Source organism: Malaclemys terrapin, chromosome 21, assembly GCF_027887155.1.
Source record: "Malaclemys terrapin pileata isolate rMalTer1 chromosome 21, rMalTer1.hap1, whole genome shotgun sequence".
NCBI lineage: Eukaryota > Metazoa > Chordata > Testudines > Emydidae > Malaclemys > Malaclemys terrapin.
The window spans coordinates 3872126-3899836 of NC_071525.1; the positions used below are offsets into that span (position 1 = coordinate 3872126).

The 27711-nt window shown below is 57.7% G+C and overlaps 3 protein-coding genes across 8 annotated transcripts; 2 read left to right on the forward strand and 1 right to left on the reverse strand.

Annotated features, from left to right (window-relative positions):
- Positions 1-4879: 4879 nt before the first annotated feature.
- On the forward strand, positions 4880-8887 carry MRPL24 (mitochondrial ribosomal protein L24). The gene is made up of 6 exons (XM_054010636.1): positions 4880-4975; positions 5492-5727; positions 5849-5944; positions 6491-6594; positions 7443-7573; positions 8549-8887. Exons 2-6 carry the CDS (start codon positions 5545-5547, stop codon positions 8683-8685), a joined length of 651 nt encoding a protein of 216 aa, XP_053866611.1. The 5' UTR covers positions 4880-4975; positions 5492-5544; the 3' UTR covers positions 8686-8887.
- An 874-nt stretch (positions 8888-9761) lies between these two features.
- METTL25B (methyltransferase like 25B) lies at positions 9762-18587 on the reverse strand. Of its 3 annotated transcripts, none has more exons than XM_054010809.1 (9): positions 18515-18587; positions 17446-17577; positions 16971-17092; positions 16129-16336; positions 15406-15468; positions 14046-14189; positions 11764-12611; positions 10938-11122; positions 9762-10392 (listed from the first exon to the last, which is right to left on the reverse strand). In XM_054010809.1, exons 2-9 carry the CDS (start codon positions 17554-17556, stop codon positions 10274-10276), a joined length of 1800 nt encoding a protein of 599 aa, XP_053866784.1. In that variant the 5' UTR covers positions 17557-17577; positions 18515-18587; the 3' UTR covers positions 9762-10273. The 3 variants fall into 3 exon arrangements, 2 of the variants coding, with proteins under 2 accessions (XP_053866784.1, XP_053866783.1); XM_054010808.1 differs by having other exon boundaries at positions 16129-16342; XR_008442934.1 differs by lacking the exon at positions 9762-10392 and having other exon boundaries at positions 11042-11122; positions 11443-12611; positions 16129-16342.
- Positions 18588-18739: 152 nt separating this feature from the next.
- Positions 18740-27358, forward strand: ISG20L2 (interferon stimulated exonuclease gene 20 like 2). Of its 4 annotated transcripts, XM_054010914.1 has the most exons (5): positions 18740-18850; positions 20407-20759; positions 21010-21862; positions 23013-23213; positions 24377-27358. In XM_054010914.1, exons 3-5 carry the CDS (start codon positions 21134-21136, stop codon positions 24488-24490), a joined length of 1044 nt encoding a protein of 347 aa, XP_053866889.1. In that variant the 5' UTR covers positions 18740-18850; positions 20407-20759; positions 21010-21133; the 3' UTR covers positions 24491-27358. The 4 variants fall into 4 exon arrangements, with proteins under 4 accessions (XP_053866889.1, XP_053866888.1, XP_053866891.1 ...); XM_054010913.1 differs by lacking the exon at positions 20407-20759; XM_054010916.1 differs by lacking the exons at positions 18740-18850; positions 20407-20759 and adding an exon at positions 19850-19950.
- The last annotated feature ends 353 nt before the right edge of the window (positions 27359-27711 follow it).

Genomic DNA, 27711 nt, shown 5'->3' on the forward strand with positions numbered 1-27711 from the left:
TTTTCTATCCCTTTCCTAATAGTTCCTACCATTCTGTTGGCTACTTTGATGGCCACTGCACCTTGAGTGGGTGTTTTCAGAGAACTATCCACGGTGACTCCAAGATCTCTGTCTTGAGCGGTAACCGCTAATTTAGACCCCATCAGTTTGTATGGACAGTTAATGATATATTGCAATGTGCATTACTTTGCACTTGTCAGCCTAGAATTACGTCTGCCATTATGTCACCCAGTTGTGTGAGATCGCTTTGTAACTCTTCGCAGTCTGCTTTGGACTGAACTATCCTGAGTAATTTTGTATCATCTGCAAACTTTGCCACCTCTCTGTTTACCCCCTTTTCAAGTTCATTTATGAGTATGTTGAACAGCACTGGTCCCGGTACAGATCCCTGGGCCCCCCCAATATTTACCTCTCTCCATTGTGAAAACTGACCATTTATTCCTGCCCTTTGTTTCCTATCTTTTAACCAGTCACTGAGTCAGGAGAAGACCTTCCCTCTTATCCCATGACAGCTTCCTTTGCGGAAGAGCCTTTGGTGAGGGACCTTGTCAAAGGCTTTCTGAAAGTCCAAGTACACTATATCCCCTGGATCCCCCTTGTCCACATGCTTATTAACACCCTCGAAGAATTCTAATAGGTTGGTGGGTCTTAGTTACCTTTAGCAAATCTGGGCTTAAGTGACTTCAAGGTCACACACAGTGTGTGTGATTGATCTGGGTCTTCTAAATCCCAGATTAGCACCCTGCCCCATGGGCTATGCCTGCCTGTGACAGCAACCTACCTACTCCCTTCGATTCACTCTGTCCTCTTGGGCAAATTGCTTTCCCACTCTGTGCCTCGGTTTCCCCAGCTGTAATAGGGAGCTCTTGCGTGAGCTGCTTTGAGAGCGAGGCGAGAAGCTGGCTGCAGGGGGGTTTTACGGCTAAGGCACTTGCCTGGCGCGCAGGAGAGCAGGGTTCAAGGCCTGGTGCGGCTGTGGACAAGTCATTTAATCTCTCTCTAAACCTCGCCGCCTCTGCCGGTGGGGTCGGCGCAGCAGCCGGCACGATGGGGCCACGATCCGAGTCGGGGCCTCTGGCTGCTACCGTAGGGCAAATAATACATCATAAGACAAGGGAAGAACTCCCCCACTTTCCTGCCCCGGCTACCTGGGGCCCGGTGAATGCAAACGGCACTTGCTTAGTTCTACACTGCATGGGAACGCGGGCCTGGGCCACCACCTCTGTTTGTAAAAAGCCCCAAGCACAGCGATGCTGCTAAGAATTATCCAGGCTCACGCGTGCATGCCCCCCTCCGTGGCCCAGAGTTTTAGCTACAGCAGGATCGGGCAGCTGGAGGGCTTGGAAGTGGGTTTAAATGTGCCACCTCTCTGCTGAAGAGAACGTAGAGTGATCAGACGTCCCGGTTTTAGAGGGACCGTCCCGATTTTTGGGTCTTTTTCTTATATAGGCTCCTATTACCCCCCCACCCCCATCCTGATTTTTCACACTTGCTGTCTGGTCACCCTAAGAGAACATGCCCTGAGCTACAAGCACGTTCACGTGCAGAGGAGAGGTCTCAGCCCACCGGGCCGTGCAAAGCCCAGGCCTGCAGCACCTAAGGGGAGAGAGCTTGAATAGAAAATGGAGACGAGCTGGAGTATTGCCAAGTGCTTCCAGAAAACTACACTTCCCAGCATGCCCCTGGAGCCTCTTCTGCGCATGTGCAATCATCCCTGGTGCTTGCTTGCATCTGATGCATGGAGATGAGGACTGAGCAAAGCCTTTTCAGAAAGTCTGTGACAAGGTCCCTCGCCAAAGGCCCTTCCGCAAAGGAAGCTGTCGTGGGATAAGAGGGAAGGTTCTCTCATGGGTCGGTAACTGGTTAAAAGATAGGAAACAAAGGGTAGGAATAAATGGTCAGTTTTCAGAGTGGAGAGAGGTAAATAGTGGTGTCCCTCAGGGGTCTGTTCTGGGACCAGTCCCATTCCACATATTCATAAATGATCTGGAAAAAGGGGTAAACGGTGAGGTGGCAAAAATTGCAGATGATGCAAAACTACTCAAGAGAGTTAAGTCCCAGGCAGACTGGGAAGAGCTACAAAAGGATCTCTCAGAACCAGGTGATTGGGCAACAAAATGGCAGATGAAATTCAGTGTTGATAAATGCAAAGTAATGCACATTGGAAAGCATCATCCCAACTATACATATACAATGATGGGATCTAAATTAGCTCTTACCACTCAAGAAAGAGAACTTGGAGTCATTGTGGGTAGTTCTCTGAAAACATCCACTCAATGGGCAGCAGCAGTCCAAAAAGCAAACAGAATGCTGGGAATCATTAAGAAAGGGACAGAGAATATCCCATTGCCTCTGTATAAACCCAGGGTACATCCACACCTTGAATACTGCGTGCAGATGTGGTTGCCCCATCTCGAAAAAGATGTATTGGAATTGGAAAAGATTCAGAAAAGGGCAACAAAAATGATGAGGGGTGTGGAACAGCTTCAGTATGAGGAGAGATTAATAAGACTGGGACTTTTCAGCTTGGAAAAGAGACGGCTAAGGGGGGATATGATAGAGGTCTATAAAATCGTGACTGGTGTGGAGAAAGTAAATCAGGAAGTGTTATTTACTCCTTCTTCCTAACACAAGAACTAGGGGTCACCTAATGAAATTAATCGGCAGCAGGTTTAAAACAAACAAAAGGAAGTATTTGCACAGTCAACCTGTGGAACTCTGCCAGAGGATGTTGTGAAGGCCGAGACGATAACAGGGTTAAAAAAAGAACTAGATAAGTTCCTGGAGGAAGGTCCATCAATGGCTACTAGCCAGGCTGGGCAGGGATGGTGTCCCTAGCCTCTGTTTGCCAGAAGCTGGGAATGGGCAATAGGGGATGGATAATTTGATGATTACCTGTTCTGTTCATTCCCTCTGGGACACCTGGCATTGGCCACTGTTGGAAGACAGGATACTGGGCTAGATGGACCCTTGGTCTGAGCCAGTTTGGCCGTTCTTATGTTCTGACCCTGCACCCCTCCCTGATGAAGTCTGTTGAAAAGTGCCGAGGTCTGGCTGGCATGGCAGCTAAGCACCTGCAGGTCAGCGCGGCAATGCACCAGCTTCTGATGTGCTGAGCCGTGTGGACTTGATTCCTAAGGCTCGCAGCATGCAGCGTAGTCACATCCCCGTAGGAATGTAATGACCAGAATGGAAAGCGGCAGGAGTGTGGCTACTACAGTGCCAGGCAACCACGTGCTCCGGGGGACGTCTGCAGGTCCGCATGGAACAAAAACACATGGGAATGTCGTATGATTTGAGCCCGCCCGCCAGAGACCCCAGGCAGAAGCAGGGCCCAGTTGTGCTGGACAGGCACATACTAAAAGACAGTCAGTCCCTGCTCTAGAGCGCTCGATAGCTTTGGAAGATGTGGAATGGGTTTGATAGATTGGCCAGGCATGGCTTATATAGAAACTACGTTTTGAAAGGTGTATGGGTCTGGGAAAAGCTGCTGATGTATAAAATGAACCAAACCTGCCCCGCAAGGGAGATTTTGGTTAGATGTTAGGAAGAACTTTCTCACTGTAAGGGGAGTTGAGCTCTGGAACAGACATCCAAGGGAGGTTGGGGGATCCCTTCACTGGAGGGTTTTCAGAACAGGCTGGACAAACCCATCAGGGATGGTCTAGGTTTATTTGGTCCGGGCCGGCCTCAGTGCAGGGGATGGACTTGATGACTTCTTGAGGTCCCTTCTAGCCTGACATTTCTACGAAGTGATGATCTGCGCAAAGGGGACAAAACAGATCAGGTTGTGTCTAGTGAAAGGCTCGCTGGTGGGGCTGGTCAAAACGTCTCCATCACAAAACTGATGGAAAATTGGGGGTGGGGGTGGGGGGGAGTGGGAAGGTTTGTTTTTTTTTGCAAAAAGTATCTGCTTCCCATGGAAATTTTTGATTTTATGTCAAAAAGATGAACACTGGAAAACTTAAATATTTTGCTTTCCAGCCAACATTTTTCAGTATTCAAATTTTTTTTTTTTTTTCTGAAAAGTCTAAAATTCTGTTGGAAAATTGACAATTGTTTTTGTCGCCCCATTTTTTACACATCTACACTGTGATACATGTGTGTGGGCATCCCCTGAGGCCATCTGTTGTTGCCCATTCCTTAGTGGGGTACGGGTTGCTAGAGGCTGCCTGTCTGTCCCCCCAGCTCTCCGTCCGTGTGTCCGTTTCCCTAGCTCCCTATCTAGTGACTGTCTGAGCCCTATGGAAAGGGACCCCCCCCCCCCCCGCATCCATCTACACCAGCGCACACATGTGTAACATGCTTCTGACATGCAACATGTCCTTTCCTCACTGGATGAGCGAGAACAGCCCCAGCTCCCAGAGGGCCAGAAAGCAGGGCAGGAAACTAGGACTACCAATCCCACAAAACACTGCAATGCAGCAGAGAGGATGGTACTACCACACCCAGAATGCAAGGCGACAGGACAAAGACGGGGAGGGGGGGGTTGCAATACCCAGAATGCAATGCAACAGGACAAGGTGGGAGGAGGAGCTGTAATACCCAGAATGCAATACAGCAGGACAGATTTGCGGGGGGAGGGAGAGGATGCTGCAATACCCAGAATGCCATGCAATAGGACAAGGGTGGGGGGGAGGAGCTGCAAAGCCCAGAATGCAATGCAACAGGACTGATAGGGGGGAGGAGAAGGCGCCCCAAAGCCCAGAATGCAATGCAACCGGACAGAGGCCGGAAGTTGGGAGTGCAACACCCAGAAATGCAGCAAGCCCCCGGGATGGGACTACAAATCCCAGAGTGCAATGCTGCAGAACTACTATGGCAGCAAATCCCAGGATGCATTGCGATTGGGCTCGCCCACGCAGGACTACCAGTCCCAGCGTGCAGTGCTCTTGGTCCTCTGAAGACGCATGTGCATGGTGTATTGCAACTGCAAACTGCTGCTGGAGGGGCCTGGGAGCAGCAAAATACCAAGGTGAGAAGGGGGGGGGGGCTGCCTCCTGGTGCCCCCCAAGGGCTGGGTTGCTTGGCTTGCATGCAGGGTCCGTGGGGCAGGGGAGTAGGGGATGATGCAGTGAGATGCTGAGGGGTAGAGGGGGGTAGTGCTGCACTAAGCAGGGCTACTGTGAATGGGGACTAGGGTGACCAGACAGCAAGTGTGAAAAATCGTGACGGGGGTAGGGGGTAATAGGAGCCTATATAAGAAAAAGACCCTAAAATCGGGACATCTGGTCACCCTAATGGGGACCTGAGCAGGCTTGAAACCCGCTGGGTAAAGCTAGCTAGCTCCCTGCTGGTGTCCCGCTTAAAATCTTCTCCCCATGCGCTATTGCTGTGCATAGACCAGCCAGGATTCCTGGGTTCTTTCCCTGGCTCTGGGAGGGGAGGGGCTTTGTGGGTTTGGGGATTGTGGGGAAGGGGACGAGACCGGGAGGTAGGACACCTGGGTTCTGTTTCCTAGCTCGGCCGCTGATTTGCTTTGTGACCTTAGGCCTGGCCTTGGCTGGATCTGCTGAACCGTGACCGCCCTCGCCGAGCGGGACCATGCGTCTGACCGCCTTGCTTGCCATGGCGGCTAAGATGAAGCTGCCCCCGGACTATCGCCACGGCATCTACCGGCCCTGGACGGCCGTGGCCAAGGCCCTCAACCCCCCCGGGCGGAGACGCAAGAAGGTGTTTGTGGAGCCCATCAGCAAGGAGGACTGGAAAGTGTTCCGTGGGGACACGGTGAGCTCCAGCCATAAGTAGTCCCCCTCTGGGATTGTCTAGCGTGGGGCGTTGCTGAGTTTCTGTGCCCCGAGCCGGGGGGTCCCGTATGGAGTGCTAACGGGGACTTGTTGTGTTTCAGGTGGAGATATTAATCGGGAAGGATGCCGGGAAGCAAGGAATGGTGATCCAGGTCATCCGAGCTCGCAACTGGGTCTTTGTGCAAGGTTTGAATACGGTAAGGGAAGAACCGGGGGGAAGCCTCAATCTCCTGTGTGTTGGCCAGCTGGAATCAGAACTGCTCTGCTGTGTGTCATACATCCCATACCGCCAATGGGGATTCTCCTTTGGCTCAGGCAGCGGGGCTCTCAGCGCAGGAGGATCTGAGTTCTATCCCCGTGGCTGCTTGGGTAGTTCTGAGTCTCAGGGGCGCGGTGCCCAAGGAACCCCGAGAATGACTGTGCAGTGAGCCTGTTCCAAGCCCTGGGGCAAGTCACTCCCCTCTCTGTGCCTCAGTTTCCCCATCTCTAAGATAGGGCTAACCTACACTACGTGGGTGGGCTATGAGGTTTAATCAGCTTGTAATGTGCTGCAGAACGGTGGCAATAACCCCTCCCCTCCCACCCAACAGTCACTGGTGCTAGTGACGTGTGAGAGTGTAAAAGGCCACAACCCAGTCCAGACACTGCCCTGGCCGGGATGGTCTCCTGGCCTGAGGGACCCTGGGGCGAGGCCAGTGGGTGAGGAAGGGGCGGCGGTTTGAAACCCAGCTCTCTGTTTCCAGCATTACCACTACATGGGGAAAACCGCCGATTACCCGGGGATGTACATCACCAGCGAGGCACCCTTGCTGCTCCGACAGATTGCCCTGGTCGACCCTACGGACAGGTAATCCCGCCCCAGGCTCCGGCCCGTGGCTCGGCTGGGGGCACTGGCGTCCTTCCAGCTGCCTGTGGGAGGCTGGTGCTGTGTTAAACCCTCACCTAAGGCACTGCCCGCAGCCGTGAACCTACCGGATCTGTCTAGCTAAGCAGCGCAAGGCCTGGCCAGTACTTGGATGGGAGATGCTCAAAGTTAGAGTCCAAACTCTTTGGGGTAGGGCCTGTCTTTGTTCTGTGTCTGTACAGCACCTGGCACCGGGGAGCGGGGGTCAATGACTTGGGCTGCTAGGTGCTCCTGCGAGGCAAAGGGTAATAAGGGAAACCAAGAGTTGGGCCGGACGTGGCAAGGAATCAATAGGTAACGCAGAATTGACCCAAATGTGGTGCAAGGGGGGGGCGCTGTGCCCCAGGGAGTGGGGGCTCAGTAGGGGGTGCTATGCCTCAGGGAGTGGGTGGCGGGGGCTCAGTAGAGGGCACTGTGCCCCAGGGAGTGGGGGCTCAGTAGGGGGTGCTATGCCTCAGGGAGTGGGTGGCGGGGGCTCAGTAGAGGGCACTGTGCCCCAGGGAGTGGGGGCTCAGTAGGGGGCGCTGTGCCCCAGGGAGTCCGTGCTGACCCCAATGCCCCAGCATGGTACTAGGGGACACTGCGCTGGAGGGAACAGTAGGGGGTGCTCCTTCCTCTGGGGGAGCGCTAACTGCAATGCCCTTGCAAGGTGCTAGGGGCCCCTGTGCTGCAGCAAGAGAGAGACTTCCAAAGACACCAATTAAAAACCTCCCCAAAGGCTTTTGGCCGGTCTGAGCAACGCTCTCGGGGGTCTCGTCTGATCCCCCCCCACCCCCTGCCTTTCCCCCTAGGAAGCCCACCGAGGTGGAGTGGCGCTACACCGAAGAGGGTGAGCGAGTGAGGGTGTCTCTGCGAACCGGCAGGATCATCCCTGCACCCGTCCACCAGCGCCGGGACGGCATCATCCCAGAGCAGTGGAAAGGTGAGCGGGTTTTCTGGGGGCTTCTCCCACTTGGCCCCGGGCGAGCCGACGTTGCTTTCTGTTGGGAACTGCTGAAAGGTGCCCGAGCAACAGGGCTGAAATGGGATGGTGTCTGCGGCATGTGGCACACTTGGGGCCTGACTCTAAGTCACCTTTGTGCTCTGTGTTCTAGAGCCGCGCAGACCTTGGTGTAAGTGAGAGCAGCCACGGAGCTGTTCTAATTTGCAATCCACTTCCCGGGGCCAAGCGGCTTTCAAGGGGGCGCCGGTGACGTTTTCCTGCGGGCGCGGGGCTGAGAATCGGGCCAAGGGGTTTAAAGCATTCTGTGGAGCCTGCTTCGCAGCTGGGCCAGGGAGGGGATAGTGTTTCCTTGAGTTATTTGTACTGTCAGTCGCCCCACAGCCTGGAGCACTGACTGCATTTACAGCTGCTGCCTTGGACTCACCCAGACTCGGGGAAGCCAGGAGTGGGTTTTGTCACACTTCTCTGGTTAGCCCTGTTTCCACTGACGTTTGTCTCCCATCTGGGAAGCGACGGTATAAACCCACGTGGCTTTTGAGTTTGTGCCTTGGCGATCCCAGGTCCCAAGAGATGGGCCTGATTCTCCCCTGCCCAGCATGTCGTGTCATCGCTGACACCAGCATGGACCCGATCGGAATGGCAGCAACCCCCCCGGATCTGCGCGTCAAGCAGAGTTCGCCCTGGGCATGATGTGGCCGGGTCCAATTCCCCTGTGACGTGAGCCGGACTAGAATTCGGCTACCCCTGGAGTTGGGCTGGCCCTGCAGGGCTACATTCGAGCTCCCTCCCACACAGCTGGGCTGGGCTGGCCTCGTGGGCACGAACCCCCTTCTTCCCCACGGCTGTCTCCGCTGTGCAGATCTGTGGCGGAAGGGGTGCTGTTCTCCGCAGCGTCCTGGAGATGGTGCCGAGATCGAGGTTGTAACATACTCCCCTCTCCCCCTCCCCGGGCAGATGGGCCAAAGGACACCTCAGTGGATGATGCGCTGGACAGGACCTACCAGCCATCCCTGAAAATATTCGAAGAAGAAATCCTGGAGCTGCAGGGCATCGTGGAGACGCGCCGAGCCAGGAAGTCCTATTGGTATTAGCACCTCTGCAGCTGTCTCTGCCTGTGACCCCAGCGCTTACGCCATGTGGCTCGTGGGCGGCCCGCTCTCCTGGAGTCCCAAGTTGTCTTCGTATGTCTGGACGGCAAAGACCTGGCTGCCCAGCCCAAGGCTGCAGGCCCCTTGCAATCAGGGCCTGCCTCTCCCGCCGGCCAGCAATAAAGACATCCTGACCCCTTTTGTATGCCAGCCTCGGCCATCTTTCTTTCTGAGCCGCAGGGCACGCGTCCCTCCTGTGGCAGCGAACGTGGCCTCACTGCCACCGCCTAGGCAGAGACCCGAACAGAACTGGGTCTGGCTTATGAATCCTGTTGGTTACGGCAGAGCCCGAGTGGGGGCCCGCTGTGCTCGGTGCTGTACAAACCCAGTCCCTCCGCCGCAGAGTGGACAGTCTGACCAGCTGCGGGCTTGGGGAAAGGGGTACGGCACCCCTGAGGTGGCAGCCAGTGGCATGGTAGTTTTCTGGAGGATTTTGGGTGGGTTTAGTTGGCAGGGGATGGGCTGAACGCAAAGGGGGGAGCATCTGAGAGAAGCAGGGTGGGAGGGGAAGGGTCCAGGTGTGGCATGGAGCTGAGTTGGAGAGACGGTGGGGGAGGGCTGGAGCAAACAGCCAAGCCACACAGGCCGAGACAGTTGAATATCAACTCTCCCCCCCCCCCCCCCCCCAGGTTAAACAGTGGGGAGGGCAGGGTAGCCCCCGTTGGCCCCCACCTTAGGCTGTAACTGTTTGGCTTGGCCTCTGGGTACAGAGGAAGGAAGCCTGGTGTGTGTGGGGGGGCAGTTTGGGATTAAATCCCAGCTCTGCTACAGGCTGCACGGGTGACCTTAGGACAGTCACTTAACCCCTGTTCCATTCTGTAGGGAGTGGGATAAGTACCTGAGGGTTGAGCACCTCCCACGCTGGGATGTGAGGGGATCCATAACCCACCCCCATTAGGATTAACACTGCTTGTTACGGCAGTGCCCACCCGTGCCCATCGTGTTCTGCACAGACCCGTGGGAGAGTCGGTGCCTGTCCCCATGTAGACAAGGCAGGGAGCATTGACAGACAATGCAAACCTGGTGGTACGTCCCACTGCTCTTTTGGGGGGTGTTTATTTTGGGTGAGAGGATCAGCTGAAGGGGGGGTGGGGAGAGATGCAAGGCCAGGAAGGTCGGGCAGGTGGAGGTGCAGGGACTGGGCAACCAGCCAGTCATCACCTGGAGCTGCTGCCTGTTGTCCCTAACTGGGCCCTGCTGGGCTTTCTCTGGTGCCTGGGGCTGGCTCCTCTTTGGACTCTTCCAGCCCAAGGAAACGGGGGGTGGGGGGAAGAAACCTCCCTGCCCCTGAGTGGGGCTGAAGGGGGAAGGATTGGTCCTGGATGGGCCACATCATCTCGCTCCCCATGCGCAACTGCGGCAGAACTTTGAGGCTGCTCTAGCCTGCCACAGGCAGCCCCGAACTCCCCCAGTGCCTCCTCTTACAACGAGCGCCTCCTTCTTTCCCGTACGCTGTTCAACAGCTGCCACGTTCCTCCCCAGAGGCGGCTGCAGCAGGCGATTCCCATGCATCAATGGAAGCCGGTATGAGTCAGTCTTCCCCTGCCAGCGTGGATAACGCAGAGCCCAGCCCAGCCTTGGCCGCCACCAGCACTAGGTTCCGGGGCGAGAAGCTGGGGTTAAACAGGGGAATCAACTGGCACTGGAAGCCTGCAGGGGAAGAGTGGGAGGGATACCGAGTAGTTCACAGGTGGGGTTTGTAGTGAGTTCTTACAGGTCAGGCGGCTTGTTCGAAAGGATCATTCCCCCCTACCCCCCCACAGTCCCCAGATGCACACGCTAGCCTGGCGAGTAGGTGGCGATAGAGACAGGAACACGCGTGCTCGCTCGCTGGGTGAACGGGAGGCCGGACCTGCTCGCTAGCCCGGCAAGTGGGAGCCGTACAAAGGGGGACACGGGCTCGCTAGCCTGGGGAGTTACTGTTACGGAGGCCAGGGCGCTCTCAGCTACTGGCGAGGCGAGGGTCGGTGGAGGGGGAAACACTTGGCCGCTGCAGCCAGCATCCCAAGGATGAACATGCTCGTCTGTGCCAGGCAGAGGGTTTAAATCCCCCCACGCTGAAGATGGCTACAAGGAGCAGCTCAGGGGAAGGGCAAATGGTTTTCCCCCCCCACCCTCCGCAATGTGAAGGAGCCGGGTGTCTCTGCCCTGGATCCCAGGCCTGGGCCGGGGGTGGGTCGGTCCGAGGCACTCACCGTGCTCCTGCAAGTAGATCATCCTATCCAGCAGGATGAGGGTCTCCACCAGCGGCGCCAACAGCAGGGCCAGGCTGAAGAAGGCCACCACGTTCTGTTGCTGGGCCAGCATGGCGTCCACGCAGGCCCGATCCAGAGGGGCGGCGGGGTCCAGCCCCACCCGCTGCAAGCCCAGCCGGGCGTACCTGCCAAGGTGAAACAGCATGGCCCCGTCAGCTCTGCCGCCCACTCCAGGGCAGCTCAGCCGGAGCTGACAGGACCCTGGCAGGGCCCCAGTCCCCCGGCCACTAGCTCTAGCCCCCAAGCCACATTCCCATCCCCAAGCAGGGAAGGGAACCCAGGATTTGTATACCGCTCATGTATATACAGCTTTGGGCATCAGTTGTCAGACAGAGCATGGGGAGCAGACTGGGCATGTGCCCATTAACCCCTGAGTTACCCTCAGGTGAGCCAGTCAGATGGGGTGGATCAGTGATGTCGCGTCCCTGTGCCTCAGTTTCCCCACCTGTGAGAAGTGGAGAGTCGTGCCCCTAAGTTGTTTAAATAGCAATCGATGGGAGCGGAGAGACGTGTGCTAGGAACAAGGAGACCGTTGCCTCCATCCCTTTCAATGAGGTTCTGTATCCAAACAGCCCCCGAGTTCTGGGGAATTTCTGAGCAGGATCAGCCCTCCCATCTCCAGTAAGGGGCCAGAACCGGAGCCCCGTCTCTGGTCTCCCCGGCTTCTATTGCTGTCGAGATGGGATGAGGCCCGTCTCTGCTGCGTGGCCATTGGCTGGTTAGCTAGGCCAGACTTTGCTAAGACACGCCATGCCGGCTGACTCACTCCTCGAAGGCTAGCTGGTGGGCCTTGTTGACCGTCTGCACCCCGAGGCGTCTCTTCACGGGATCAGCCGCCCGGATCAGCGTCTCCAGCGTTGCGCGGTAGCAGTGAGTCCGCAGGACGGGGCTCTCGCTCTTCAGCCGCAGCACGTAGTCCTCCACGGCGTGGCAGGCCACTTCCCGCGCCTTGTAGGAGAGGGCGTGGCCCGGCAGGCCGGCCACCCAGGCGCTCAGGGGGTAGCCGTACTCAGGCCAGTCGGTGGAAGGAGGAGATGGTGCAGCGAGGCCAGGAGGGGTCGGCTCCTCCTGAGTGGTGAGTTTCATGTAGCAGCAGGCCACCGAGGTCATGGCCACCACGTGGGGGCAGCGGGTAAAGTGTCTGAGCAGGGCTACGCTGAGGTCTCCGCACGCATGGAGGCCGGTTAGTAGCAGCCTGCCCTCTGCCAGCGGCCCCAGGGGATTTACTGCCGTTGGGCGGCTCGGTCGATACAGAGGGTGAGGCCCGTTGGGAACGTAGCCACGGCCTCTGCTTCTGAAGGGAGCTGGGGTTCCCCCCCGCTCCTCTCTTGCAGCAGCCATGCAGCTCCATCCTCCTGGCCCCTTCTCTCCAGCCTTGCCCGTCTCTGCCCCATCTCTGCCACCCCCACAAGGGGCTGTGGGGGGAATGATCTTCCGTGGCCCTGGCGGGTCGTAGGTGACACCGATCTCTGGGGACGGGCCGCTTTCTGCCATGGGAGAATGAGCTGTGTCTATTCCTGGCTGCGGCGGGAGGAGGAATTCCCGCCATGGTGCTTGGGGGTCGACCCACCCCGCCACGTGGCTTGGCCCACGGAGGGAGATCTCCACTGGATCCTGCAGGAAGGGAGAAACAACGAATCACAGACAGCCACTCAGCGGTGGTTATCTGAGCTCAACTCTGCCACAGCTGATCAGACTAAGGCTCCGGCTAGGCTGGGGTTCTGCCTTCAAGAGAGGCCAATCCCGGCTGCCTGAGAGGCAGGTGCAAACTGGACCGTCCCAGTGGGCCACCACGGAATAAAGGGAAGTTCCGTCGCCTCTGGCAGTAAAGGGTCAACTCCTAACAGATGGTTATAGTCTGAGCTCAGGTTACCCTGGCCGTCCTGATCGGGGAGCAGCTCAGACCCTATAAGCTGTTAATGAAAAGCCACCCAGCAGAGCCAGGATGAAAACCCCGATCTCCGACACCCAGTCCCACGCCACAGCTACTAGACCAGGGGTGGGCAAACTTTTTGGCCCAAGGGCCACATTGGGGTTGCAAAACTGTATGGAGGGCCAGGTAGGGAAGGCTGTGCCTCCCCAAACAGCCTGGTCCCGGCCCCCATCCACCCCCTCCCACTTCCTGCCCCCTGACTGCTCCCCTCAAAACCCCCGACCCATCCAACCCCCCCTGCTCCTTGTCCCCTAACCGCCCCCTCCCAGGACCTCCAGCCCCCCTGCTCCCAGTCCCCTGACTGCCTCCCTGACTCCATCCACACCCCCGCCCTCTGACAGGCCCCCCGGGATCCCATGCCTATCCAACCCCCCTGTTCCCCATCCCGTAACCCCTATCCACACCCCTGCCCACTGACCTCCGCCCCTTATCCAACTCCCCAGCACCGGCCCCCTTACCATGCCACTCAGAGCAGCATGTCTGGCAGCCGCGCTGCCCAGCCAGAACCAGACCCGCTGCTGTGCTGCTCTGTGGAGCGTGTAACCCCGCCGCCCAGAGCGCTGCCCACGCGGCGGCGTGGCTATGGGGGAAGGGGGACAGCAGGGGAGGGGCCAGGGGGTAGCCTCCCCCGCTGGGAGCTCAGGGGCCAGGCAGGATGGTCCCGCGGGCCCCGTAGTTTGCCCACCTCTGTACTAGACCATGCTCCCTCCGCTGGAGCCTCGCTTCTTCCCTAGAAAAGTCTTCGGGGTAAAAATATTAACATCCTCTGCTTGAATGGGTCGCAGCCTGGATTTCCTCGGGGTGAGAAGCATCAGGAGGATATCTCTCTCCAGCGCCGGGTTCTCTGAGCACCTCACTATCAGAGATGGACCCCTGAGAGGTAGGCGGCTCAGTCCCATTTCACAGATGGGGAACTGAGGCACAGGGTCAATTAAGGGTCGCTCAAAGAGCCAGAAACACAACCCAAGTCTCTCGAGTCCTAAGCCAGTGCTCTACCCACTAGGCCGTCCTTCCAACCCCACAGGAATTTAGTCATTGCCTGCTGTGAAGAGCCCACTGATCCGCACTGGGCATTAGCCTTGGGCCCCTCCTCTGCCCCCCACTGCACCGTCTACCTTGGTTCGTTGCGCTTGCTCCTTCTCCAGCACCCACACCAGTTCTCGGTCAAACTTAGTCGCCATGTCAACCAGGCGTCCGTCTCCCTCAATTGCCGTGACGGACAAACCCAGACCGAAGGCCAGAAAGCGAGCGAGATGGCCCTTGAAGGGGAACACACGCCGACCGTCAACCACGGCTGCCGCTTTGGGGGTTTCTGAAAGCTCCCTCCCCTCCCCCAGCACTGGAAGATTAGGGAGGGAGGGGGATGCATTTCCCCACACTGGGGCGAGTCATGATTTTTGAGTGCTTGGGTTGGGGGCCTGCGGCGGAGTGCTGAGAAACAGCAGCTGACCCTCCCGCCCCACCAAAGGGCCTGATTGAAGGAGGGAGGGAATGGCTAATGTCCAGATCAGCCTGAGCTGGGGAGAGCTAAGGAGATAATTAGCCCATTAACTGCAAGAGTAAAAAAGGAGCCCAAGACGGAAGTGCAAAGGAGAGAGAGAAAGCAAGGCAGGCCAGCAAAGCCAGGGTCAAGGGGGATCTCTGGAGCACGCTCTTCTCTCTGGCCAAGGGATGATGATGGTATGTCACTGTAAACAGAATTGCTGCATGCAGGGGCGGCTCTAGTTTTTGTGCCGCCCCAAGCACGGCAGGCAGGCTGCCTTCGGCGGCTTGCCTGTGGGAGGTCCCCGGTCCCGTGGATTCGGCGTACCCACCGCCGAATTGCCGCCGAAGCCGCGGGACCGGTGGACCTCCTGCAGGCATGCTGCCGAAGGCTGCCTGACTGCCGCCCTCGCAGGGACCGGCAGGGCGCCCCCCCGTGGCTTGCCACCGCAGGCACGTGTTTGGAGTGCTGGTGCCTGGAGCCGCTGCTGGCTGCATGGGACTGTACAGGGTGGTGGCTGAGATCACACAAATAAAAGACACAGTGGTGGTTACAAACCAGAGCTGCAGGGCCCTATCACAAAAGCACTGTGCGGGGAAAGCAGGACGTGCAACTGATTAGAAGCTGCATAGGGGACCGTAGAGAGACAGCTCCTAGGTGAGTTCGGTCTCCATAATCCATTCAGTCCTTGGCCTCTCCACTAAGGCTGCCAGCGAGGGAAACAGCTGGCACTGATCGTGCTGGTGAGTTTTGGGATACGGTCTCCTGGGAAGTGAGTTACTCCCCACTATGTCACAGGCGCCATCAGTCCAGGGTCACCCGCAGTCCAGGGCGGGACTCCAAATGGGTGACATAAAGGTGAAAGGAACCCTCTGAGCCAGCCCGTCACCCCTCCTGTGCAGCAGGAGACAATGCACCTCACCCCTCCAGGGAAGGATCTGGGACACAAAGTATAATGCAAACCACGGAACTACCGGCTCCCAGCGACCTACCTGGCCAGAGCCAATATCTACCACCTGGTCACACCTGGTGATCTCGCTCAGTTTCTTCACCACCTGAGGAAAAGATAAAGGTGCAGACTCATCAAGGAACTTGGCAGCAGAAAGGCCTAGGCTGGCCAGCTTGGGTGCGGAGAGTTAGCCACCGAAATCCGTGTTGCAATACCTAGGGAGCTGGCCTGCTTCTCAACGCAGCTTCCGCCGACTTCAGGGTACAACATCTTGACAGATCAGGCCTCTTTTATTGGGCTGCTCAGTCAAGGATGCAGCTAGGAGAACGTTGGCCAATGGCCTTCGCACTTTTCCTTATCGCGACCCTATGTTGCAACTGAAAAAATGGTGGGGACCCCCTGATCAAGGGAGGACAGCGGTGACCGCCCTTGGACCCACGTGTGACCCCCTTTCCCTCTGGAACTGCAACTCCCCAGCTGGAAACCCATGATCTTGGCCTTTGCCAGAGGAAGGCCTGGACTCAAGCGCTGGTCTTCCTCCTCCAAGAAATGCCATTCCTCAGAGCTGAGGAGAGTCACCTTCTAACTAATCTGATCGCTTCATCACCCTGCTACTAGGAATTATAGCATCTTCATACTCCTGGGGATGTGAAGTGGGAAAGGAGGCTAGGATAGGAGAAAGTGAGACCCCAGAGATGCTGGATTGGAGTCACAGCTATAGTGATGTCATCATTCCTACTGGGGACAAGAAATGCTAGCCACAGACCTTCCCGAGCTGCCGGATTTCATGCTGCTTTTTCGGCTTGACGTGCTTCCGGAAAAGGGGGTTAAGCTTCGAGCTCTGACACCGGTTCTCCCTGAACTCCTCTGGCCTCCCGTTCGCCGACATGCCGCCTCTGCCACGAGGCGTTCTGGAGAAAGCCAATGTGTGCGCTGTAGCTTTAAAGGCCAGCAAGGAGAGTGGCCACACCACGCTGTAACTGGCAGAACAAGGACCGCAGTTAGTGTATGGACAAGGAATTCCCATTGCTGTCGCACCAAAGGGACTGAACAGACTACGGCTGTACAAATCACTTCACCCACTGGGGAAATGCGGCCACCTCTGGAGTAGAATGCGGCAGCTGTTTAACAGCACAGAGGAACAGTATGTGAAAGTTCAGGACGGGTGGCAACGAAGCAAATCATATCCAAGTTGAACTGCATGGGGAATTTAAGGAGGCAGAATGCTGGATTTAGGCCACTGGGAATGCAACCCTGACTCTTGCGAATAAAAAAAATGCTGTGGTGTCTTTAAAGGCCACAAGTCTGTGCCTATCTGTATCTCTAAGCCTTTCCAAAGCACCTGTCAACATATCTAGCCGCTGAGTGGTCGGGGTTTCATATCCTCTCTGATAGGCATTTCCCCTATCACCACAGCACTCCCTAGCACCATGCGAGGGCTTTGGTCCAGGACTGACTCAGAGGGAAAAACATCCTCTGCTATAACTGACAATGCAGCCTGCAGACACAAGCCCTGCCTGCAGCCCTATGCCCCTTGCAAACCCCTGCAGCTAAAACAAGCCTACAGAGGACACTAGTAAAGCCCCTTTGACAGGAGCATGTTCTTACCAAACTTCCTCCGGTTTTCCTTTCTCGAGCAAGACGGCAGCGAGTTGCGGGGAGGGGAGATCGGTGAGCACTGCCTGCCAGGAATAAGGAAGCTTCCCCCAAAGATTATCGGTGAAAAACTCCTGCAGGGAAGAAAGGGTGATGGGGAAGGGGAAAGTTTAACCACCAGCACTCATCATCCCAGCCCACCCCCAGCACTCAAACCCCAACCGAGATAATGGCCCCATTGTGCTAGGCGCTGTTCATATACCTAGTGAGTGACAGTCCCTGCCCCAATCTAAATAGACAAAACCGACAAAGAGTGGGAGTGGAAACTGAGGCACAGAGTAGGGCAGTGACTTGACCAAGGTCACACAGCAGGTTGATGGCAGAGGCAGGAATGAATCCCCAGTCTCCTAAATCCCAGGCCAGCACCCTTCATGCTGGACCCTGCCGCCTCTCAGCAAAGCCCAATCGCGGTTTGAATAGGACTCACAATGATGTATGAGTCCACAATGGAGCCATAGAGAGAGAGGACATGGGTGATGTTCACTGCTAACTGCTTCTGCTCCTCCAAAGAGAGGGGCTGGCCGGAGAGCCCCGTCATGGCAGTGGCTGTGGGGTGAACCTGAGAGATGGGAAATGGTGCACAAAGAAAGAGTTAAAACCTCCTAAAAGGAAAAAGGGAGAGACTCACCGCGCAGGAAGGTCTGAATGAACGGGCTTGGCTCCTTTAATTACTCTTTGCAGCCAGGGGCTGCTTATGTAAAAGATTTGGGGATGAGGGGCACTTCCTGGGGGAGAGGGAAGGCCAATTCAATGAGGCATTCGCCCCCTGGCATCTCTGCCAGGCTTGGGAGTGGGTTGGTGATGTGGGTTCCTTTACACTAGCCAATGGGCTGAGGTCCAGCAAACTCATTTCCCGTATGATGCTGAACAGCCCTCCAAAGGTCTGGATCCAAGCTGGCGCCTGCGAGGGGAAGGCCCCATGTCCCATTGCCTCGTGCCACTGTTGCGCTGTGCCGTGTGGCAGCAGCTTGTGTCGTGTGACCGTGCGTCCCCAGGGGTTGCCAGGACGTTACACTCACAAGACATTGTGGTGATGTCATGGCACGGGGCATTAGCGTGGCATCACTCAGGGAGGTGTTGCCGTGACATTGTGCTGTGACACCACGTCACTGTGACATCACCCTGACACGTTGCCGTGACATTACAGCGCGACATCGCACTGTTGTGACGTGTCAGGGCCTGGGGCATCAGTGTGATATCGCTCAGTGAGGCGTTGCCATGACTCTGAGCTGTGACATCATCAGGAGGCGTTGTCATGGTATTACACAGCATAACCGTGACGTCGCGATGTGACGTCATGCCACTGTGATGTCACCGCGCGGCACGTCGCTATGACGTCACCCATAGTGCCGTTCTGTCTGTGTCGCCGGCAGACGTCACCAGCCCCTGTCCCCGCCCGAGACTCCTGGCCCCGCCCCCTCCCGCAACTCCTTTGGCCCCATAGAGCTCACCCTCCGCAGGGCTAGAGTGCCCAACGGCACATCGCAGCCACTCACCGCCAGCTCTCTATGGTCTCCCTCGCCGCAGGGCCGCGCACGCGCAAGCGCCCTCCCAGCCCCGCGCGCCTCCAGAGGGGCACACGCATGCGCACAATCTGGCCTCTGTGCCTCAACAGCCGAGGCGCATGCGTAAACTGTCTGACGGCTGACCCCCGCCCTCCCACCTCCGCCGCCGCGCCTCACCCCTGGCGCATGCGCACGACTCTTGGCGGCCCATGCTCCTTCCTGACTTTTGTTGTGCGTCCCTCCCCGTGTCCCCGACAGCGGGGCAGTTTGTACTTCCGCTTCCGGCTGCAGCTGCCTGGCTTGGTCTGAGTGGCCCAAGGAGAGAGGGTGAGGGGTGTGGGGATCAGTGGGGGATGGGGGGTCAGTGGGGTAATGGGGGATCAGTGGGGCAGAGGGATGGGGATCAGTGGGGGAAGGGGGTTGGGATCAGTGGGGGAAGGGGGCTGGGAGATCAGTGGGGTAATGGAGGGTGGATCAGTGGAGGAGGGGGATGGGGATCAGTGGGGTAGAGGGATGGGGATCAGTGGGGGAAGGGGGTTGGGATCAGTGGGGGAAGGGGGCTGGGGGATCAGTGGGGTAATGGAGGGTGGATCAGTGGAGGAGGGGGATGGGGATCAGTGGGGTAGAGGGATGGGGATCAGTGGGGGAAGGGGGTTGGGATCAGTGGGGGAAGGGGGTTGGGATCAGTGGGGTAGAGGGATGGGGATCAGTGGGGGAAGGGGGTTGGGATCAGTGGGGGAAGGGGGTTGGGATCAGTGGGGGAAGGGGGCTGGGAGATCAGTGGAGGTGGGGACTGGGGGATCAGTGGGGTAATGGAGGGTGGATCAGTGGAGGAGGGGGATGGGGATCAGTGGGGTAGAGGGATGGGGATCAGTGGGGGAAGGGGGTTGGGATCAGTGGGGGAAGGGGGTTGGGATCAGTGGGGTAATGGAGGGTGGATCAGTGGAGGAGGGGGATGGGGATCAGTGGGGTAATGAGGGGATCAGAGGGTGAGGGGGTTGGAGGATCAGTGGAGGAGGGGGTTGGGAGATCAGTGGGGTAATGAAGGGCGGATCAGTGAGGGAGGAGGATGGGGATCAGTGGGGGAGGGGGATTTTGGGATGGGGATCAGTGGGGGGGATGGATGGGAGATCAGTGGGAGATGGGGATTGGTGCAGGGAGGGATGGGATCAGTGGGGGAGGGGATGTCGAGAGGGAAGGGATGTTGGTGAAAAAGGAGGTCATTGGGTGCGGGTGAATGAGGGGGATGGTTAATCTCTTGGGGGAGAAGTGTCACTGAAGAGGTTATGGGTTCATGGGGGAGGGGATGAGCAAGAGGTGGGGGTCAGCACGGTGTATTGTTTTTTAAAAACCCACAAAGAACAAGACACTTCAGTGCACCTGCATCTCCCCTGGGGAGAGGATGAGAGAACAAGCACGTGGCAGATGTGGGTGCCGTCGCTTAATGCACCCAGACATAGTGCTGAGTATACGACCTGGACAGAGACTAGACTAGGCAGTAGCAGGGAGTTTGAGTGGAGCAGGACGCACTAATGAAGCACTTGTGGGGTCAGTGGGTGGGAGGGTTGGGAGGGGGAATCCTGGAATCAGAGTGCGGTGGGACTGGGGGAGTTTGTCAGTAAACTCCTCTCAGCTTCTGTGGAGATGGGTGTATTTGCAGTGCCCCTAGATTCACTTTCCGTTTCTCAGGTACCAGCACAAAGCTGGTTTGGTTGCATCTCCAGCACTTCACTGGAAGGTTTCAATCCAGATTAAAATGGGTTATGTTGAAGGAGTGAAAGCAATGCTGTATGTCGTTCTACACACGTTGGAGCTTTGGTCTTTTACACGCCCCGTGTATGTTCCCTAAACTTACATTTTGGTTGGGTATTTTCCACACGCAGGGATAAGGAACCGAACCAAACCAAACCCCAAAGCTGAGTCTTTCATGATTGGTTGGTTGATAAACCGTCTTAACGAGCTGTCGGATGCCACTCATCCAGATTTCTCATGGTGGTTGTATCTGCAGCTGTAGTGCCACAAACTGATCTCATCAGATCACAGGCTGAGCAGGGTTGGGTCAGTTTCACAATAATGTAAAACCTACAAGACAAACCCAGGGGGTTCCCTGCAATGTGGTCAGATAAATGTCGCACCTACCCTCTGGGGAAAAGTTCCGGGGCCCATGTGCTTTTCTACTGCCGGTGTCGATTTTCAGTTGAGACATAAAATGGAGACCTTGATCATTCCTACAAACGTAAGTGTGTTAGTCTTGATGGCCTGGCCAAAGCCCCGAATTTCAGTCCTCCCTGTACTTACAGCTGGTTGCTGGATTTTTCTTTACTTCCTGGCCTAATCTGTGGTGTTGCACACACCAAGGTGGGGGCAATTCACTGGGGCGTGGAGTGATTCTAGTGCGCAGAGAGTTTCTCAAGCACTTTGAGATCCCTCTGTAAATGTGAATTCTTCTGATGAGTGGCGGCAACGGTCTTGATTTTCTGTTTCAGGTGAGGGCGTGAGCCTCTGTCGAGCCATGTGTATGGGGCTGGCTGCTTGAGAGGTGAAAGAGACTGGGGGCCCTTCTCCATCTTCCCTCCTCCTCATGTTTGCTGCCTTCTGCCAGAACCCACTATGTCGGATTTGATCATCAACCTGGACTTGGGCCTCCAGCAGGCTCCCAAGAGGGGAACGGACAGCAACCAGAAACACCAGCGCTTTGTGAAACGGCGCCGTTTCCTGGAGAGGAGGGGTTTTCTGAAGCAGAAGCAGCTGCCGCCGCCCCAGCATCATCCCCCCAAAGGCCAGGTCTCCCATCAGGACTCCCGCTCCGGGGAGAGGACCAAGAAGAAGTGGCTCGCCGAGGATCAGAACTCTTTCCAGACAGATGGGCTTTCCCATCAGCCAAAAACCTTCCCCAAGGCAAATAACCATTGGTGCTTTGACCAGCCCAGCGCCACCACGGACTCTGGCTCCCCTCTGCCTTGCTTTCCATCAGGAGCGAGGAAGGTGAAGTGTAGATCAGCAAAGGCCAGTGGGACCCCTGGGAACCACAGCGCCCAGCCCCTCGCTGGCGTGCAGAAAGCCAGCCTGCTGAGCGAGTATGACAGCGGCCTGCCCCCAGTGCCCCGACCGGGCAAGCCCAGCAAAGTGGTGGCCATCGACTGCGAGATGGTGGGCACGGGCCCTGGCGGCCGGATCAGCGACCTGGCCAGGTGCAGCATCGTGAGTTACCATGGCGACGTGGTGTATGACAAGTACATCCGGCCTGTCGACCCCATCACCGATTACCGCACCAGGTGGAGCGGCATCAAAAAACATCACATGAAGAACGCCACCCCGTTCAAAACGGCCCAGAAAGAGGTAAGCGCCCAGGGCGTCGGTTGGGCTTGTGGGGGTTCAGTAGGGGGCGCTCTCCTCTCTCAGCCCAATGCCGTGGCCAGGAGCACCGCGATGTGCTTGACTCAGGAGGGGGCGCTCTCTCTTTGGAGTCAGTTTGGGGTAAAGGTTTCCGGTGCCTCTGGGAGCTCCCCTTCAGAAGCCTTAAGTCCCTGCCCTGCTAGTCCTTGGGGGCCCTTTGCTTCTCCATGGCTGGCATGAGGCCTACCCCATCCTTTCCTCAGGTCCGTCAGCCCAGATCTCTGCTGGGGCCTCTAGACATTACCGTAAGAAGAGAGCGAAAGGGCCGAGGAGGTCGGGGTGCTCAGCGTCTCTGAGGAACAGGCCCTTTGCGGCCACACATGAGGTTCGAACCCACGCTGAGCTCGCACTGGCTATCCCCAGGCAGTCAGCACCTCCAAACGAGCCATGCCTGAGGGAGCCAGCGTCCTCTGCTTAAACACCCTCCCAGACCATTGGGCAGCATTGCCTCTGCCTATAACCTGTTTTCTCAAAAGCTCACTAGGGGGCGCTCCAACCCTCTCTTTAATCCAATATGCTGATGCCTTTTTGTTGTTGTTGCCTCTGATACATGTCTAATGTGGTGGTGGGTGATGGGTTCTCCCAGCGTCAGCTCGGTGCAGCTGGCTCTCGGTGGTTTTTCGGCACCTTGTGTAACCGTCCAGGGAGCAGCCACTTAGAAGGCCCGTTCCTAGCGAAGCTCTAAAACGAAGGAGACGGGATTCTGGCCACGCTGGGGTGAAATAAGCAGCCAGGCAGAGCTTCCAGACAAAGCTGGTTCAGGCTGGGTCACTGCTGGAACCAGAGACCAGAGGAGATCGTGGGGTGGTTCGGGAGCAGTGTGGGGGACTCAGCAGGGGGCGCTCTCCCCTCTGAGCCAGTGCTGACCCCAGTGCTCGGGAGTGGTGTGGGTTTCTCAGTAGGAGGCACTGTCCCCTGGCAGACAGGGCTGATCCCAAAGCACCAGCAGGGAGCAGTATGGGTGACCGAGTAGGGGGCGCCTTCCCCCCAGAGCCAGCGTTGACCCCGATCAGACGGCTGCGGCATGTGCCTTCTTGCCTGAGCGCCGGTCCCCGGCGTCCCCAGCCCCTGAGCTGCCCTGGTTCTCTCTCAGATCCTGAAGCTCCTAGCGGGGAAGATCGTGGTCGGCCACGCCATCCACAACGACTTCAAGGCGCTGAAGTATTTCCACCCGAAATCGGTGACCAGGGACACATCAAAAATCCCGCTGCTGAACCGCAAGGCCGGCTTCCCGGAGCACGAGTCGGCCTCGCTGAAACGCCTCACCAAGCAGCTACTGCACAAAGACATCCAGGTACCCTCTGCCTCTGGGACAGGCCCCCAGGCGCTAGCCACGCCCGTGCTTAGCAATGCCCCGGGCCATGCAGGCAGCCCTAGAAATCTGGGCCCCGGCCCACGTCTTCTCAGTTCCTTGCTGCCTGTGCTGTGTCTGGCTACTTCCCCATCCTGAAAGTCCCCCTGGTTCTCAGCATCAGCCACAGGGGGTCGCTCTAGAGCTGAGCTGCTGTTTCAAGGAGCAGCGCCCTCCAGAAGCCAAGGGTCCCTGAATGGAAAAATAAAGTGCTGTCCCCTGGCTGGCCAGGGGGTGTCACTAGAGAGTGAGGTGAGGCATTTCCTCTCCCAGGAATTGCTTGCTGTGTGGTAGGGTTACCATATTTTGAGCCTCCAAAAGGAGGACACTCCACGGGCCCAGCCCCGCCCACGGCCCCCCTGCCCCAACTCCGCCCCTTCCCCAAAGTCCCCGCCCCAACTCCGCCCCCTCCCCTGCCTCCCACGAACATTTGATTCGCGGGAAGCCTGAAGCAGGTAAGAGGGGTGTGGGGGGAGGAGGCGCGGCCCAGTCTGGCCCCCCCGGCGTCTCCAGCCTGGGTCGGCTCGGGCCCTGGGGTGCCGGCCCCGGGCCCGGCCGAGCACCCCCGGCCCGCTCAGCACCCCCCAGCCCCGCCGCCCCCCGGCGCTTGGCACCGCCGGCCCCCGGCGCTCGGCGCCCCTGGCACCACCGGCGCTCGGCGCCCCCGGCCCGGCACCGCCGGCTCCCGGCCCAGCACCGCCGGCCCGCATGTCCCGATTTTCCCGGACATGTCCGGCTTTTTGGGATTTCCCCCCGGACGGGGATTTGGAGCCCAAAAAGCCGGACATGACCGGGAAAATCCGGACGTATGGTAACCCTACCGTGTGGTCTAGTGGATAGAGCACAGGACTGGGGCCCTGTGCTATCCCCAGCTCTGTCACTGGGTGACCTTGGGCAAGTCATGTCCCCTGACTGGGACTCAGTTTCCCCATCTGCGCAATTGGGCTAATGAGGTCGGCATTAGTAATGCCCAGCGCCACAAGCCGCCTGCTGTTCCGAGCATGCTGATCACCTGGGGCAGCAGCGAGTGAGGATCAGAGCTGTCGGCCGGTCACACTGGCTAACGTCCCTGATGGATCGTCTCTCTCTTCCCTCGTTCCCCGCAGGTCGGCAAAAACGGCCACTCCTCAGTGGAAGATGCCAAAGCCACCATGGAGCTGTACCGGGTGATCGAAGCCGAGTGGGAGAGGCAGCTGGCGCTGAACCCTGAGCAGGAGTGAGTGGCCTTGGGGCCCGCCCCTGTGCTGCCGAAGAAGGAGCAGGCCCCGAACCCCAGAGCAAACGGGATCAGCAAAACGCAGGGTGGGAGGATCCTAGGCCAGGCCGGGGAGTAGGAATACGGACCAGCTGCCTGGGGCGAGTGAAAGCAGGCGAGGAGGAGGCGGGCGGGCGGGCAGCTGGGAGCCTCGTGCAGCGTTTCTGACGCAGGCGCCAGTCAGAGGCGCGAGGAAGTAGCAGCCGTCACGTGTCACTTCCAGGTCTCTGTTAGCGCACGTGCCTCACCAAGTGCTGTCTCTTTCGTCCTGTCTTAACCCCGCAGGGGAACCATGCTACCTCCCAGCTGGGGGGGCCCACACTTTGCCCGCCCCCTCCCCGGCGTTCCATGCCCGGATCACGCCGTGGGTTGTGCTGGCCGCCCCTCATGTCCTAGAACCCGCTTGGTCCAGACCTCCGGGCGGGATTCGTGCTCTCTTCCCATGCGGACAGGCCCTGCGTCACGTTCTCGTTCTGATCTGATTTCCGTAGGGGGCATGGGCCAGTCGGTGAGTTCGAATCAGACCTTTAGAGGAGAAGATCTTGGGGGCTGAAAGCGACGCTGGTAAATAAACGTCTCCAAAGGGCTTTTCCCTGGGAAGGTTTCTGTGGCACCCCAGTGGTGTTTGGTGGCTTCCCCACCCCCTCAGCTTTATTTTGGATCAGAAGTAAGGGACTCTCAGAGTTCCCCCACCCTGGGGTGCAGGGGAGATGGGTTGGCACAGCTGTTTGCAAGCCTCAGTGCCTCTAAGAGGCCTGATGAACGGCCCTGCAGAGCCCCAGCTGGTCGGTCAGTGGCACACCACTGGCACTGCACTGATTTATCCCAGAGAATCAGGTCCCAAATTCCTAGACCCTGGGCATCAGGGCCCGTGCCACCTGCCATTGCTGGGGGATTATGAGATTCAATCCTCCCCGGCCCATTCCCTCCTTGGCCCCCCTGCCGAGGCTGGCAGTTACGCTGGAGACGGCGGTGGCTTGTTAATGCGGGCAGCGGGCTGAGACCCACCAAACTCATCTCACGCAGGAGAAGGACTCTGCCGAGACGTCCAGCCTGGGCTAAAGTCAGGGCAGCATCCAGCAGTGAGGCTCTGTACCCTGTCTTCGGTCCCCTGAGCCAGCCGGCACCATCCCACGATGGTGGCCTCTCTAGGGCAGCATGGGGTCGCTTGGGCCACTGAAAAGCTCCATTAGAGGTCACGGCCGCAGCTGACTCATCTCTGCCCCCCCCCCTTCTGCGAGAGCTATGCCTCAGCCTGGGGGGGCCCCTCTGGGTTGACGATTCATCTCCCAGCACCAGGCGTGTGGGTGGCAATCCGGAGCCGCTGCCCTCGCTGCCTTGAGTCCAGCAAAGGCCCTGATCTGACTCTAGCCAGGAGGCGCTCTACTATGATTCCCATCAGCCTCTGGGGCAGGGCTTGGCTGAGCATGGAACATGGGCAGGAATGTCACTGTGGTGCTGTGGTTTTGGGACAAGACCCAGGGGGTGGCCCCGAGTTCGAGACAGCAACGGGTGGGATCTTTGAGGTGGAGCAGCGTCCAATCCGCAGTGCCCAGGGGCAGGCTACCAGACAGAGACGGACTTCTGGGTCTGTGCCAGCAGGCAGGACGTGGGTAGCAGACGCACAGTCTGGAGGAGCTTAAGGAAATCAGCGGAGGTACCCGCTCCCCCAAACAACCCCCCAGTCTCCATTGGCGGGCTGTGCCAAACAGGGAACTTCCGCTATAAGGGATGAAGGGAGGAACTTCTTCAGAGACAAGTCTGCAGGAGAGGAAGCATGGTCTAGCGGTTACAGCAGCCGCCCAGGGGGTTGGGAGGGCGGGGTTCTAATCGCTGGGGTCATTCTGGGTCCGATTCGGCTCTCCTTTACATGGGCGTAAGTCCCTTTGACTTCAGTGGAGCTACTCCTGATTTACATTGACGTGACTAAGAAGCAACTCGGGCCCAACGGGTGACCTCGTGCAAGTCGCGCTGCTGCTCCGTGCCTCAGTTTCCCCACCTGTGAAACGGGGAGGACGATCCTGACCTCGGTGCGGTGGTGTGAGTAGAGCTGGCAAACGATTTCCAAACCCACCGCTCTTCATGAATTTGACACACAATTTCGGCCAGTCACCAGATGGCCCGAGGTGGCGGTGGGAGTGGTGTTGCCCCGTATGAAGGGCGCTCACCCGAGAGGTGGGGGAGACAGGCTCAGATTCCCACTTCTGAAACAGACCTGAAATGACCTTTTTGCCACCGAATCCCAAAAGTGAATTATTCGCCCCGCTGGAGTTGTGAAGGAAAGTCCTTTGCGATCCTTCCCTGGGACGACTCTCATTTGGCAGTTTGCATTGCAATTTCAGATCTCTTTCAAGTAGATTGGCACTGACTTCTTTAAAGGGCCGGATCCTCTGGCATGGTCATTTCCACCAGGGCAAAGTGGGGGTGAAATGCTGCCTGTTCTGTTCCGGTTCCCCCTTGCTTTGTACTGGTGTTAGTGAAGACAGGAGCAGCAGCGTGCTAGAGAATGGATCCCAGCTCTAGCAGTGGGGCAGCTCTGGGGCTCCGTGGTTGAACCGTTCGGTGAGCGGGCTTGCCCAAGTAACGGTTACTCGAATTCGTCTTTGCCGTAGTGCTCGGACCAAACTGTTTGTCCGGGGAGCGGAGCACGGTGCTTTTCACATACATGTACAGCTCCGTGCGCGAGCATCTTTCAAAATTGGAATGTTTCCGGGTCCTTTAATCCCTGCAGCAATGAACTGTTCGGTCCTTCATGGGAGTGAGTTGGGTTGTTTGAAAATGAAATGGGTCACTTTGGAAATCACTCTTAAAAAAATAAAACCTAAAAGATCAATTCATTTCTGCTTCTGCAATGGGGGTGTGCTCGCGGGGGGCTCAGAATATCCGCTGGGGAGCTGTAGGTCTGGTTCTCGCCAGGGGCACACTACTACAATTCCCATCAGACACCGGGGCAGGGCTTGACAGTGCTGGGTTTTCAGGACAAGATCCAGGGGCAGCGTGTAGGTGGCACCGATTTCTAGGCACCCAAAGACAGCAACGCTCGCTGCCTGAGTGGAGACTTGTAGGCGGCTCGGTGGAGCTGTAGTCCAGGAGTGCTGGCCTGAGATTTTCAAAAGCAGTCTGTGATTTTAGGGGGCCGCTGTTTTGTGGGGTGCGACTTGAGACACCTTAGAAAGCGGCTGGGTT

Bases quoted from the DNA above. Each gene is read 5' to 3' on its own strand.
- MRPL24 (XM_054010636.1), top strand. From the start codon at position 5,545: ATGCGTCTGACCGCCTTGCTTGCCATGGCGGCTAAGATGAAGCTGCCC. The intron at 5,728-5,848 runs GTGAGCTCCAGC...GTTGTGTTTCAG, and splicing joins AAGTGTTCCGTGGGGACACG to GTGGAGATATTAATCGGGAA. The intron at 7,574-8,548 runs GTGAGCGGGTTT...CTCCCCGGGCAG, and splicing joins CATCCCAGAGCAGTGGAAAG to ATGGGCCAAAGGACACCTCA.
- METTL25B (XM_054010808.1), bottom strand. From the start codon at position 17,556: ATGACGGGGCTCTCCGGCCAGCCCCTCTCTTTGGAGGAGCAGAAGCAG. The intron at 12,612-14,045 runs GTAGACGGTGCA...CCCTTCCTGCAG, and splicing joins AGCAAGCGCAACGAACCAAG to GATCCAGTGGAGATCTCCCT. The intron at 10,393-10,937 runs GTGAGTGCCTCG...CTTCCCCTGCAG, and splicing joins GATCTACTTGCAGGAGCACG to GCTTCCAGTGCCAGTTGATT.
- ISG20L2 (XM_054010914.1), top strand. From the start codon at position 21,134: ATGTCGGATTTGATCATCAACCTGGACTTGGGCCTCCAGCAGGCTCCC. The intron at 21,863-23,012 runs GTAAGCGCCCAG...GTTCTCTCTCAG, and splicing joins TCAAAACGGCCCAGAAAGAG to ATCCTGAAGCTCCTAGCGGG. The intron at 23,214-24,376 runs GTACCCTCTGCC...CGTTCCCCGCAG, and splicing joins TACTGCACAAAGACATCCAG to GTCGGCAAAAACGGCCACTC.